The 15772-nt window shown below is 42.6% G+C and overlaps 1 protein-coding gene across 1 annotated transcript in view; it reads left to right on the forward strand.

The window, feature by feature from the left end:
• The window catches only part of LOC147026778 (PH and SEC7 domain-containing protein 1-like), a 411551-nt gene that overhangs the window by 56269 nt on the left and 339510 nt on the right, over window positions 1-15772 (forward strand). Inside the window, exon 2 of the mRNA XM_085882586.1 lies at window positions 1105-1836. Coding sequence (XP_085738712.1) covers window positions 1162-1836 — 675 coding nt within the window. The 5' untranslated portion in view covers window positions 1105-1161. The remainder of the gene's footprint in view (window positions 1-1104; window positions 1837-15772) is intronic.

Consider the following 15772-nt stretch of genomic DNA (forward strand, 5'->3'; position numbering starts at 1 on the left):
TGTTGTTTCTTGCTCGCGGTTTGAATATTTATCAATTAATGAATGAATTAATTAATTTTTACGGTCACGCACTCGTATTAATAACACTCACATCAGCCTAGGATAGCTGAGAGGTAGCGTGCCTGCCTCTAAGTCATATAGTCTGGGTTCCGGGCCCTACCATCGCAGAAAGGGGGGGGGGGAGGAAGGGTTATTTCAAATCACTGACCTAACTCTAGGTACTTTAAGCACATGTGAAAAATTAAAATTTGATTGACATTGACCAAGCCATTTTTGATTCGATAAGGTTCAGATATATCTCCAGATAATTGTCGAATTTTAACATGATGGGATATAACGACAAGCTGACACACTGACGATTCCGAATTGATGTTCCCTACTGTTTAACTGGTTTTGTCATCCTCTAACGTTCGTTTCGAAATGTTAAACAATCCATGACATCATTCAAAAAGAGGAGGTCATAGTGTATTATCACAGTCAGGATGCTGCATTGGTCACACGTTGACTTGTGTGCTTATAAAATCATGCAAACCTATTGGGTTAAAACTTTTTAGTACATCAAGACAACAAGTTTGAATGTATATAACTGAAGAGAGAATTGTTAAATGCCATTCCCTGATGATAAAGAATCAGGTCAGTCATTAGTAGTTCAGCATAACCTAATTGGTACTGGGGAAGAGATGACGTGGTGATTTCCATTGCATTCTTGGAGAATTCCTTGTCGAATGGCTGATTACATGCCAGTTATAAATGTCATGATACATGCCAGACACAGCACAGAATCTTTCTTAAATTAATTTTTTTTTAAGCAATACAAATGAAGAGATGCGATATCAGTTCTTATGGTTGGCTTGAAACAAGCCTTGGACTGTAATGACTTGTTTGAGGGTGAGGCTATCACAAGTAGTTTCGTCATTTGGATTATTCATTTCATTTCATCTTGTGGAATGTTTTGTTTCTTATTTTAACGTATGAGTACGGATTTTGCCAAATGAGGGCTTAATCTTGTTTGTTCGCAGTTACGATGCTGATGCTTGGTATGCTGACCGTTTTATCAGTAACAATTGTGTTGCCGAATGAAGAAATACTTTCTGTTTTCCACAGTGGCTGGAGCTGGAAACTGACAGGCAAGAACCCATGCTGACCGGCTTTTGACAGGGAATGGAGAATCAAAGCAGCATAGGGCGGTGTGCTGTTGGTACTGTAAAAGGTCGGCCCTGGCTTGGAGGTTTGGCTTCTGTAGCAGTAAGTGTCCCAGGATCTCCTCAGTCCATAGAGAGTAGACCTTTAGTTCCACGGAATCAGGCAGGTAGTGATGGTGGTACACCGCATCGCGACAAGGGACTCTGTTCTCCACGATGGTTGAAATGTGCTTCACTTCGCAGCACGAGGCCGGGAGAGATACGGCGAAAGCTTTCAGCTCGTGATGGTCCAAAGTCCCTCACTGCTCCACGTGGATCATCGTTTTATCGCAATCGTGTGGCAGCAGTGAAGCCTTTATCCGCATCAAACCCTTTCCTGGAGGCTGAAGTGTCGAGCAGAAACAGGACAAGTTGTGATTCTTCTGCGACCACTGCCGTCGTGAGCATTCGCTTTGTGGAGTGTGGGCGACCCAAAGCGGCTTCTGGTTCGTCACCCTCCCTATCCAGCAAGGCTGGGCTCAGCCAGATAAGCAATCAGGAGAGATCACCTTCAAATTCACCCCAGACAAGAGCCCTTCCTGCTTTCACTGCATCTGTTGGCAGCTTGCCACGACCCATCATCCTCAGATCACAGCAGACAAGGCTGGGATGCATCCAAAAGAAGCATGCAGCAGACTTTGTCATGCATGAGAAGGTGAGATGCTCAACATCCAATTGCTGATGCTTCTACGTATTATTGTTTCACAAAGCCACACTACTCCATTCCTGTGCATTGATACTCAAATTGCTTATCCACGTGAAATTACTTTTCAATGACCTATGGTTCAATTGAAATGCACTCATCAAATCAAAATATACAATGCACTCAGATAAAAAGGTTATTGGAAGTTTAACTTGGAAGAGTAGATGAGGATTTACCTCTTTGGAATTGCAAAGTTTCTGCTTTTATGAAAGCATTTCATTTTAAAAGTTTCAACAGACAGGTAGTGTCTTCCTGAAAATATGGTAATGTGATATGCTCTGCAATGAATACTACTAAATGCACCAGTAAAGGGGAATTTGAACTGGAGTAGAATCCTTTGATCTCAATTGCATGTGGCATGAGAATCGGGCAGATGTCTCTTTGGTAATAACAAGCAGCTTTGTTTTGAATTTCAAAGCGTTGCAGTTTTTAATTCCCCATAGGGTGATAACTTGACACCATAAAAATCGGTAAGTTACGAGAATGCTTTGCAGGAGAATCTAACCTTCTCAAAAAGGACATGCTCCAGCACAGCCAACAGTATTTTCTGACAACAGTGATGCATTGTTCTGAGTGTTCTATAACTTGTACTGACTCGCAAAACTGTAATATGGATCAAAATGGAAATTAATGGGAAATAATTATTACGATGATCATCAAGGTTGTTATCCTTTGAAAATGATTGATGGGAACATTTTTCATTTGCTAAGTACGTCATCATTCACTATAACATTTTTAAACATAATAGGCAGTATTAGCAGAGAAAATGTCCCTTTAGTGGGGCAACTTAGCATAACAATTGTGCATTTTGTGAGGAAAGCACCAAGTTTGGCACACGAGTAGCCTATCATATTATGAACAGATTTGGATATTGGGCCATCTCAAATTCAGCCGCTGATGGCTGTGGCAGCCATTTTCCACTGCCATCAAAATTTTTGAGATGGCCCAATATCCAAATCTGTTCATAATATTGTGACGTTCACGGGACTTGAACAGTCCCGCCAACGTAGAATGAGCCGAAACGATGGAGGCGGTTTATTTATTTATAACCCAAAGATGGCGGTTCTAATCGCTCTACCGCAAACGGGACGAGGAAGGTGGCACGAGTCGCTTTTCACCGAGTTGATAACGTTTATTGCTCTAACCAAAAATAACAAGACTCGGCAAGAAGAGGGATCCGGGGCGATTCGACGGGATGGTGTGGGATCGGGCGTGGGGAAAACACAGACAATTCCAATGAAAAGACAAATCTCAAACCCTCTAAGGCGCCAGGTACACACACACACACACACACACACACACACACACACACACACACACACACACACACACACACACACACACACACACCGCAGCTATTCCTGGTAGTCAGGCTGGACCGTGGTGTGGACGCAACAGTCCTTGGATTGGCGTTGGACGAGCTGGCCTTGCTCTCGTCAGGGGGGCAGGAGAAACCGTGGTCTTGGCCCAAGTCCGCTCACAACCGCCAGGGAACCAGCTCCGGCGCCAAACCGAGAGCAGGAGAGGGAGGCAGGTCCGCCCGCCGTTCGACCCCGTACTCCGAGCCAGCAGAACCCCAGAGCCAACCAAGGTGAGGCACGAGGCTCAGCAAGGCTACAAGACACGAAGAAACCAGGGCCGAATCAGCGCAACAACAAGCACGCTCCCAGCACAACATCCTCCACCCCAAAAAACGGTCCCGATCTTCTTCCTCTTCCTTTTCGACCCCGAACAGAACCTTTTTATGCTCCCGTCCTCGTCACTTCCAATCGAGCCGTTTATTGGCCCTCCACGGTCGCCTTCCGCCAATCGTGATCACGGGGCGGAGCCATTCGCAGCACTGTCCTGTGACATCACGGCAAGCCTCCAGAGAATACTAAAAGGGGTTTACGCAGACACACTTACCCTATCCCGTATCCCTATCTAATTACGTGACAATTACCATTTCCCTCTTGAAGAAATGGACATTTACTAGACAACTTATCACCACTGAATTGCTACTTATTACATCGAGATCCTGGTACACTCGAACAGCATGGCATACCTAATTAAACATCCTAATTACCCTTTGAATGCATACCCCCCCTCAAACGTAACAATATGTTAGGCTACTCGTGTGCCAAATTTCGTGCTTTCCTCACAAAATGCACAATTATTATGCTATATTTAGATAAGTTGCCCCACTACTTTGGACAGGTTGATTCCACCACTTCTATGATGTCTATGCCGTTTTATGATGACATAATACCGGCTCCGACCACTTCCAGGAGCATGATTTTGTTCTTTCCTGCCTAAAACCATCCCGTACACCACTCAAGTACAACCATTAATTTTAATGTCAATCCGTCCAGCAGTTCAGGAGTGCATATAAGTCAAACACACAAGTAAACAAGCGAACACACAGACACTTTTCAGACTAGAACAGCACTTGGTGGAGCACATACCATCTTTGTCACCTTACCTAGTTTTGTCATAACTCATCCACAACTTTTTGAGATATCATGATATATATATATATATGTGTGTGTGTGCGCATATGTGTGTGTGTGTATATATGTGTGTGTGTGTATATATATATATATATATATATATATATATATATATATATATATATATATATATATATATATATATATATATATATATATAGTTTTTGGCCACATCTTTCAATGGTGAAGAATCACTATAAAAATTCTAGTATCCGAATCCGGATTTGGATCTTCACCAAAAGTTTAACAGTTCTTCCTTGTTACACACCCAACCAATCCACCAAGTTTCATCTGAATCCATCCACAACTTTTTGAGATATCGTGCTATTTATCGTTTTTGGCCCTATCTCTCAATGGTGAAGAATCACTTAAAAAATTTCTCGTATCCAGATATGGATCCGAATTTTCACCAAAATGTAATAATTTTGTCCTTGTCACACACCCAACCTGTCCAGCAAGTTTCGTCCAAATCTGTCCACAACTATTTGAGATGTCCTGTTCACAGACCAACAAACAAATGAACAAGCCGGTAGGAGGTGATGGGTCACCGAGCATCCGATGACCTTTGACCCCTGATCTGAGTTAATCTAGTACTAAGTACTTACGAAACTGCAATTGAATCGGTTAACCCGTGTATAAGCAAGGATGCTTTAAATTGTCATTTTGCCCGAACAATGCACTCATTGACTTTTGACCCCTGACCTAAGCGAAATCGGTCAATATGTCCTGAGGAAAAGTTGTAGTACTCATTGAGTACCATGAACCTGCAAAGTTTCATTCGTATCGATGCACTCACCTGGTCGCTACGGCGTGAACGGTACCGATTTTGAAGGTTTTTCGGTTGTTGCTAGGGAACCAAAGCGTCCCTAGCAACCATCACAATTTCCAAAGCACTCGGTCATAAGATGTACCTACCACCCGAGTTTGGTCAAAATCCGCCCACGTTTACTACCAATTATGCTGATGACAAACGAAAAAACATCCAAACAAACAGACAGAATTACTGACAATAAGGGTCACTTATTTTTTTTCGACCCAAAAATCACTCAAAGAGTGACACTTGGCAAAACAGAACAAAGTAGAATGGTACTCGAAAGAGTGCATACCTACACCAGGCTGAACAGTTTACGTTTTGTATCCCACTGATGGGCTGGACCTTAACCAAAATCTAAACTGCTTGTTCATGTCACCAAACCAACTCATCCACCTAGTTTTGTCATAACTCGTCCACAACTTTTTGAGATATGATGATATATACATGTCCTTTTTTTTCGATATATATATATATATATATATATATATATATATATATATATATATATATATATATATATATATATATATATATATATATATATATTTCGGCCAAATTGGCCTTTTGGCCGATTTTGACCTTTTGACCTGTTTACTTCAAAATTAATAGGTGGTTAAATTCAGTGACCTGATATGCAAATGCTTTTCAAATTTCAAGTTAATTAGATTAAAATTGAGGATTTTAGAAATTTGGCCTTTTTGACCTTTTGGTCTATGTTGACCTTTTCCCCTATGTTTCCCTCAAAATTAAAGGTGGATGAATTCAGTGACCTGATATGCAAATCCTTTTCAAATTTAAACTCATCATGTGCCATCATGTGCCGACTGTGCCGTCATGGATTGCAAAAGCAGGTTATGAAGCACGGCATTTGGCTCAATCAATTTACACTTTCTGCACATTCCATCATTTTTCTTCACTCAATACAATCGTCCGAACAGTAGAAAAAGTTAAGTTTAATGATTTGCTTTAATAAATACACCAATGATGACAAGGTTTACAAGGAAATTATTGAGGAGGGGTTTTGGCCCATCATGCTTGTGCCACACCAATTCCAGATCAAATAAATCCATCACTAGTCACTACCCCTCCCCTTTGTGTGCAGCCTTTTTGGCTGCTGGTTGCATCATTGGTTAGGGGCATGGATATGCCACTGGTGCAGTGCCCCTATTACCAGTACACTGGTACTCATTTAACCAGCCTCAGAAGGATGACAGGCTGAGTCAACCCCCTGGTGTTAATTCATCAGCCAACAGGGCTTGAACTCAGGACCTTAGGATCCCAAGCCATCACCCTAACTAGGAAGCCAACACCAGACTAAGTTATAGCGAACGCAGTGAGCTTCATACTTAACGCGTGCACGTGAGAGAATAGGAAACAACAACAACAACAACAACAACAACACCGCTGGCTATTTGGAATCCGTGTCGTTGGCTTTGACCTTTTGCTTCCGGTTGTTGTTAAACGCTGTGCGGTGTATAAACACTATTGGGTTTTATTTCTATCTTGTGAATATTACTTAACGCGTGCACATGAGAGAATAGGAAACAACAAAAACAACACAATACCCTGGCAATTGTGAATCCGTGTCGTTGGCTATGACCCTTTTGCTTCCGTTTTTGTTTTGTTTCTGGTTTTTTTTTTGTTTCCGGTTTTTGTCATGGGGAATGATGCATGCCGGGAGATCATGACCGGAAGTGTTTATTTATTTATTCAATTATTTTTTTCCCAAGGTTAATTTTATACTTCCGAAAGTGATTTTTTCATGACAGGAAGTGTTTATTTTGTATTTAACATTACCGGGAGTGATTTTGAAACTCTTTCCGGAACTTTTAATTTATTTTATTCTTGACCAGAAGTGATTGTTTATTTATTCATTTATTTTTTTCCCAAAGTTAATTTTAATAAAGATATCTCCCGCATCATCAAAAAATTATTTTTAATCGTGTTTTACATTATTTGATCGCTGATCCCGAATCCAGGCCGAAGTAACCGGAAATTGCAGCATCGTCTGCTATGCACCTGACTGACCTCAGATCTGTCAAAATCATCAGCTGTGCGGCGCTTTCATGTACCACGGTATAGTTGGCAAGTATACAGTTGTGAACAAGTTATAGGTAAAGTCAGAAGCGAATGTTAGAAGAATTCTACGTTGGCTTCTAGGCTTTGCCTATTCCATATTAAAAATCACTAATTTGTTAAAATTTTGGGATTTCACTCCTGATTTCGACTTATTTTGTTCACCAGATTCGATTCAAAAATCCGACGTTATATTTCGATTATATACTTTAATTAGTCTGTGAGTGTGGATCGTGTTTCCAAATCGAGGCATAGGCCGCACAAAATGGCCAACCATCGCTGAAGACTCCAGCAACCACAGAGGGGTGACCAACGCCATCTTGGTAAGACTTATTTTGGTTTTTTTTTGTGACGAGCACCCCTTAAATTATCTTCAAAAGGGGTGCTTTAATTAACCCCAACACCCAATTTTCACTCTTGCACTTCCATGGAGTTTTATTAGTATGCATGCAAAGTTTCAGGCTGCTAGCTTTCGTGGTTTTGGAGTCATGGAGGACACACACACACACATACACACACACACACACACACACACACACACACACACACACACACACACACACACACACACACACACACACACACACACCCTTTTATTAGTGTTAGAAGATATATGTTAAACACCAGTATGCAAATGCCGCACAAAATGCTTCCGGTTCTGGGTTTGGAGCGTCGACAGGTCTCCTTCAGGGCTCTCTGCTGACGATCTCAAAGTTAAGTTTCCGGTCGTTATCTGCCCCGTTTTAACTGTTTTATTTTCTCACCTTCATGTTACTGTGTGTTCCGAGTTCGGTTTTGTTTCAAAAATCATGCTATTTTGTGAGATTTCGTCGACCTTGTCTTACCGGTGCTTGAGGCCGACCCTTGAGGCTTGAGGCCTACCGGTTCCCCTCGGTGTATGATCGTGTTTATTTGTTTTTTCTCCCCATTACCTTCAATTTCTATCTTCCCCACTTTCCTAATGTCCCCCATCCCTCTCAACTAATCACTCTATTTTTTTATCTTAAATAAAAAAAAACTTTAAAAAAAACGCTACCTTTCTCCGATTCTTCTCCTTCTTCTCCGATTCTCCTTCTTCTCTGATTCTCCTTATTCTTCTCCGATTCTCCTTCTTCTCTGATTCTCCTTCTTCTTCTCCGATTCTCCTTCTTCTTCTTCTTCTTCTTCTTCTTCTTCTTCTTCTTCTTTTTATTCTTCTTCTTTTTCTTCTTTTTCTTCTTCTTCTTCTTGTGCTTATTCTTCTTATTCTTCTGCTTCTCCAATTCTCCTCCGATTCTCCTTCTTCTCCGATTCTCCTTCTTCTTCTTCTTCTCCGATTCCCCTTCTTCTTCTTCTTCTTCTTCTTCTTCTTCTTCTTCTTCTTCTTCTTCTTCTTCTTCTTCTCATTCCCCTTCTTCTTCTTCTTCTTCTTCTTCTTCTTCTTCGTCTTCTTCTTCTTCTTCTTCTTCTTCTTCTTCTTCTTCTTCTTTTTCTTCTTCTTCTTCTTCTTCTTCTTCTTCTTCTTCATGATTCTCCTTCTTCCCCGATTCTCCTTCTTCTTCTTCTTCTTCTGATTCTTATTCTTCTTCTCTGATTCATATTCTTCTACTTCTCAGATTCTTCTTCTTCTTCTTCTTCCTCCGATTTTTCCTCCGATTCTTCCTTCGATTCTTCTTCTCCGATTCTTCTTCTTCCGATTCTTCTTCTTCCGATTCTTCTTCTTCTTCTTCCTCTTCTTCTTCTCCGAGTCTTCTTCTTCCTCAATGTTTTTTTCTACAACACTTCCATGACCGAATCTGTTGAAAACTTTCTCAAACATTAATAATAATAACAAAAATAATCTCTTATAATGCTTCATCTTCCTCTTACACACATGTGGTAATCTTTACTGTATCAGAATGCACTACTCTTCTGCTATTTAAACAGACTGCTCTCAATTCGAGCTTTCCTTCATACCATGCCTAAAAAATCCAACTGTTACAGCGTTTCTTCTCCATTCTCTGAATTCGCCTTCATTGCATCACTCAAGAAATGTGTTAAATCACATCAATGACCTAAAACTTAAAAAACCCCAGTTTGCTATGAATGTTCGCTTTCCATCAACCATTCTTTTTTTTCCAACTTCAGTGCCAAATCACCCCTCTCACCCCTCACTCTCAAAGCAACCATCCCACTCTTCTCCCTCCAAGCCTCCCTCTCACCTCTCTCAAAAACTCCCCCTCACTTTTCTCTCACCATTCATGCCCCTCACTCATCCTTCTCAAAGTTGCCCCTCCCATCCACAAAGCTGCCTCCTTCCACCGCCCTCTCACCTCCATCTCTTCACTCCACCTCCTCAAATCCTCAACTGCCTTCTTCCCCCTCTCTTGTCCTCCCTCTCCCCCAGCACCACAGAGCCTTTGATCCTCCTCATTCGGCCCCCTCCCCTAGCTTTTCTGCAATCCCCCACACTCTTTCAACAACCCTCCTTACCTCCCCCCCTCGTCCCTTGTCCTACCCCCCCCTCGTCCTTTGTCCTACCCTCCCCTCCCCCCACCCCCTGCACCCAAAGCCTCCTCCCCTACCTCTTCATTAAAAGTGTGGATCTCAAATATCCGGGGCCTTCGCTCAAACCTTTCAGATCTTTCCATACAGGCTGCCACTGACAAACCAGACATAATCTTACATAATCCACCGACCTGACAAACCAGACATAATATAAACCAACCTTTTCTCCTTTCAAGGTGGAGAGCTTGCTGTCAAACCTCGACTCAGATTCTGCAACTGGTCCAGACGGCATCAGCCCACGTGTCCTCAAAGCCTGCTCTTCTGCTCTTGCTCACCCTCTCTCTGTTCTATTCACCCTCTCATTTGCCCAAGGTCATCTGCCATCTGCTTGGAAATCTGCTAACATCACTGCCCTGCATAAAAAAGGTGCAAAAACAGATCACTGCAACTACAGACCAATCAGCCTTCTCCCAATCATCAGCAAGGTTATGGAATCCATCATCGCTTCAGACCTTAAATCCTTCCTCTTCTCCAATGGCTTGATTTCCGATCATCAATGTGGTCTCAGACCAGGTCACTCTACCCTGGATATGCTGCTTCTGCTCTCCCATCAATGGATGGAGGTCCTCAATGCCAGACAGGAAATCCGAGCCGTATCCCTGGACATATCACGTGCTTTTGACACAGTCTGGCACCCTGCCTCACTCACCAAACTCTCTTCTTATGGTATCCTCAGCCATCTCCACTCATGGCTCACAGACTTCCTCTCCTGTCACGGTCACCGTGTGGCCCTAAATGGAGTTCTTTCATCCCCTCTTCCTGTCCCGGCTGGAGTTCCTCAAGGGAGCGTTCTGGGCCCTGTTCTTTTTCTTGTTTTCATCAATGATCTCTCCGACTCTCTGGAAAATCCTCTATATCTCTTTGCTGATGACTCAACCCTCTGCCATACCATCAGTCATCCCTCAGACCGGCAAACAGCAGCTTCTTCACTCACTGCTGATCTGGGTAAAATCACAAACTGGTCCAACACGTGGAACATGTCTTTCAATCCGGACAAATCTCACAATCTCACTATGTCTCTTGAAAAGGACCGTTGAGAAAACTCCCCCCATCCACTCTCTCAACAATCCTCTGGAAGAAGTCCTTTCTTTCAAGCTTCTGGGTCTCACTATCTGCCATGTCCTTTCCTGGGAAACCCACATTTCAAACCTCGCCTCCAAAGCCAGTAGCCGAATGGGAATCCTCCGTCGTGCAAAGTCCTTTCTCAGCCCACCTGAGCTCCTGACCACTTACAAAGCTTTTGTCCACAGTCTGATGGAGTACTGCTCTCCCCTCTGGGCTGGTGCTCCTGCCTCCCACCTTTCTCGGCTTCACGCTGTAGAAACCAAGGCATTTCGGATCATTGGCATCTCCTGCAATGAGGCTGAATCTTTGGGCCTCTCACTCAATCACCGCAGGTTGGTCGGTGGTCTTTCTGTCTTCTACCGTCTCCTCTCTGCCCTCGCCCCCCTGCTCTCTCTGCAATTTGTCCCCACTACATTTCCACAGGGCGCTCGAGGTCCGCCAACAACCCCCTTCTGGTAAAACTACCAAAATCACGAATCACTGCTCACCTTCACTCTTTCATTCCTCTTTTTTTCCCGCCTTTTATTTGGAATAAACTCCCTCACTCTATTCATTCCCATTCTTCCCTGCAGGCCTTAAAAACAGCGGTTCACCACCACCTCTTATCATCCCCCATCCAAATCCTCGATCTTTTCTACCCCCGATAATCCACCCAAGCCCATCTCATTCAAATCCCCTGCTTTCCTTCCTGAAAGTCCCTGTAATTTCCATCCTGTATTGCACATGTTCCCCATCCCATCCCTCTCCCTTCCACAAATCTCCTAATGTCTCTGTTCCCCACTGTTTTGTCCTTCCCACTCCCTCCCCTCTTCTCATGCCCCCTTTACTGTGTGTTGTGTGTGAGCTCTCACACCAGCCTCGCCAAGGTATACACCACAAGGTATATATATATATATATATATAAAAAATACACCCACAAAACTACACAAACATCACACAACACAAAAGAAGTCCTGGCGAGAAGCTGCAATCTCTGATTGCTCTTTTTCTTGTTATACTCGTTTTTTGTTGTCTGCAGTACAAAAAGTTACATTTAGAATGCGAACACAGATTTAAAAAAATATAACAATGCATTAAGCAATTACTTGATTATTTAATTAATTTCTGAACTGATGATGAAGAACTGATGATCAGGAGCGTTGGAGGTGAAGATTTGTTCTGATGAACGATCCACAGGATGTATCTGTTTGGCTTCACAGGAGACAGCTATGTAATAACAATCAGGCACATTGTCAGGAACCAATTACCATTTTATGATGCAGTAGCAGTGGGATCGTACAGAATGTCGAAGTGATGTACAGGTGATAAAGTAAGGTACATCACTCACAAAGAAAGTAGTTTGAGGTTTGTATCTATGTTACCTGGCTTTATGAACATGTTACCTGGTTTCATCGGCTTCTTTCACATTGCTATTTTCCGAGTGTGGTACATGCTTCTTGGTCTCCGACCATCGATCATGCTGTGAGCAGATGCCTTTGCCTGGTGACCTCAGTTTAGGTTGTTTGCATTGAGCGAATGGTGATTATAATTTGTTGCCCAGCTTGCAATGCAATAGACACCCACTGAGTGGTGCACACAGGCACGTTGTTTACAAAAAAGGGGATTGCTGATGAATAACAATTCACAAAGTGATCAACAAGCCGGTAGGTGACGAGGGATTCGCTAGGATCGAAGCGCTGGATACGATGCTTTTCATTCTGACCGATCCACCGACGAAGATTCATTCCCAGGACGTATTGGTTCACATACAATTGTTCCTCTGCCTGGCAAGATTTTTCCTATTGCGTATTTTGCCAACTGGCACTCCTCATAAAAAAATGACGGTAAATAGACACCCTATTTTTGAAGTACTACCATTTGAAAAATAAAACCTAAAGCAAAAATCGGCTCGAGTAAAATTTTCTAAATATCTCGAAGTGTTTGATTCTGAAGTCTTGTTTCTCCACATTCAAAACTGTAGGACAAGTATTGAAAATAGTGAACGTGGGTTTTTCGGCCGCTGCACAGCAATGGGTGGTTGCTTAGCAACGAAACTCAAATGCGCACACTCCCAGCCCATTTGGCACCTTCACGCCAAGTTTCTTCGAAATCGGTTTGCTGGTTTGTGCTGTGGAGCCTCGTGTTGCAGACACACACACACACACACACACACACACACACACACACACACACACACACACACACACACACACACACACACACACACACACACACAGACGGAAAACCCGACAATAAGGGATATCTAGCGAATCCAATAAATTCAGGAGGTATTTACTTGATTTACAATGGCAAGAGCAGGTAATGTAATATTTTGGATGCAGCAATGGCTGTGGATTCGCATCAGTTCTCACAGTGCCTCCTGTAGGTTATAGCAAGAATTTGAAATTTGGCCAGGGTGCTGGTGATAGCTCACCTACTATTCATGAAGAACACTGTGGGTCTTTAACCACCACCGACTAATCTCAGCAGACTGGACGTCCAGTTTAATGTCCATCCGAGGAACAGCGCACACGATGCTTCGCCCTGCCTGTGAGACACCAGGATGACAGTTTATAGCTGGGCCAAGATTCAAAACCCAGACTAGACAGCTCAGAGGTGAGTGTGCATACCTCCAAGCCATCCTGCCAGCCAAATGGGAGGCAACAGGGATATCAGAAATGACTGAAAGAGAATTGATCACTAAATATGAATGAAAATTCCTTGTATCCCTTCATACCTCAATGTGGAGTGCGAAGCAGATGCACCAACAAGGCTCTAAAAGAGGTATAATTTTTGTTAAAATGAAGAAAATATACTCCTTGGGCCATTGGGGCTGTTTTGCTTTTTTTTTTTCTTTCTGAGATGATATTTTCCTGAAGATTTGAAGTCACCGGTGCAATGTAAAATGGTGTTGGTCACATGATGCTTGCGAAGTGCAAGTTTTGTAACGACTGTACAGAATTGAAATGAGGTAAGGTATAATCTGCTAGGAAAATCTCTGTCGTCTGCACGTTGTTGCGCCAAAATCAGCGAACCAACAGCAAAGGATGCCACATGACCATGTTGTTGAATGTTGCCACTCGTATGTTTGGGCGAACTTGTTGTGGCGACTGCAGGGATTGGGCTAACTGCCTTCACCCTCTCCCTCCCCATCTCCCCTTCTCCCTATTCTCATTATCATCCCCGTCCTCATTCCTTTGGAATAAATTGTAACAATACTATTTAAGGGACATTGAGTCGCAATTGGTTGACCCCACCGCCAATCTTCCCACCGAATAACGAGGCCTTTTTCTCACACCCAATTACATTTGCTTCGGTTTATGCGGTGAGAGAGGAAAAATTGAATAGAGGGGCCTGTGTATGTACATGTGATGCGAGTCCATGGTTTATTTATACGTTTTGTCTGACGTGAGACCTTTAGTTTGTAACAACGTTTATTTATACATGCCATGGGGACAATCAGGTCCCTCCTGATGACGCCATCTTTGCTCTTTACTTCTTTCTTGGTCTTCCGTTTCATTGTGGTGTGCAACCTTCCAAGTTATCTAGGATTGGTCGATTCCTTGCAGATTAAGATCCAACCACAAACTGCCATCGTGGTAGTTTGCAAATAGGCCAGTGCATCATTCCATTGTTGGGAAAAATTATTGAGTAAAAATAAAATCTCCCTTCTGGTCAGCATCATTGTTCTTCTTGCAGGTCATCCAAATCTGTGACATCAAGCTATGCGAATCATGGTATTTCTGTAACTGGACAATGCAGCATCCCAAAAGACCCTTTCGGTTTGAGTGCCTCTTTGTAAAAGGTGTTTGTCCTTTCAATATCGTGGGAAATTTAAAGACTTTTTTTCAATTGCATCTCTCATTGTAAAATTTCAGTCTATCCTCTGATTCTTTCAGGTCCTTCTCTCGGTCGCCAGTTTGTAATTCCCATCATTCAATTCATTCATAAGTTGTCCGTACTTCTTTCTCTGCAGCCTTGTCCAACCCAGCCTATTGGCTGTGACAACTATAATTTTTTGCAATTGGATTTTGTTTTCTGTCTAATCAATCAGTTTCTCTCCTTATTACCTCTGCCACTGAAGGTGGACAGATGCAGACGAAATTTGGTGGAGAGGTAGGGTGCATGATAAGGACGAAATGATTATATTTTGGTGAAGATCCGGATCCAGATACTAAAATTTTTAAGAGATTCTTCACCATTGAGAGATTGGGCCAAAAAGGATATACAGCACGCTATCTCAAAAACTTATGGACGGATTTGGATGAAACGTAGTGGACAGGTTTGGTCGGTGACAAGAACAAACTGATTCGATTTTGGTTCAGGTCTGGATCCAAATCCTGCCTATCAGTGGGATACAAAACGTAACGTGTTCAGCCTGGAGGAGGTATGTGCTCTACCAAGTGCCATTCTAGTTTCCTATCTGGTAAACTGTGGCTGAATTATCTTATGCGTTTCCACCAACCAGAACACACTAATCCCTGCACCCTCATGTTCTGTCTTCTGGCTTTCAAGATTTTGGAGGCATTGCACGTAGAGGAAACTGTTGCATCACTCATGGATGAGATAGTCGACTTGCCACGAGCATTTGGCCCACTAATGCGGAAACGCACCAGGGATACTCCATTGTGTCACCAACCTGTATTACCCAGCATATAACAAACGTAGTCCCATAAGCAGTTTGGATTTACATTGATTTACATTGTTAAATCGTATTAATCCCCACGCCTAACTCCCCCTCTCCTTCCCCAACCCTTTTCTAACACCAACTCACAATTGTTCCAATGTCTCAGGCCATTACATTCATGGTTGTTTGTAATACATCAGTTTAGTTTAATTGTTTTACATTACCACTATCACGAGAAGCAAGTGTCACATTCATGTTTGTTTGTGATCCATATATTTAGTTAAATTGTTGTGATATTGTCGGGTCAAGCCA

The sequence above is a fragment of the Eptatretus burgeri genome, chromosome 5 (assembly GCF_056783735.1).
Source record: "Eptatretus burgeri isolate ZD-2024b chromosome 5, Ebu_testis_v1, whole genome shotgun sequence".
In the NCBI taxonomy this organism is placed as follows: domain Eukaryota; kingdom Metazoa; phylum Chordata; class Myxini; order Myxiniformes; family Myxinidae; genus Eptatretus; species Eptatretus burgeri.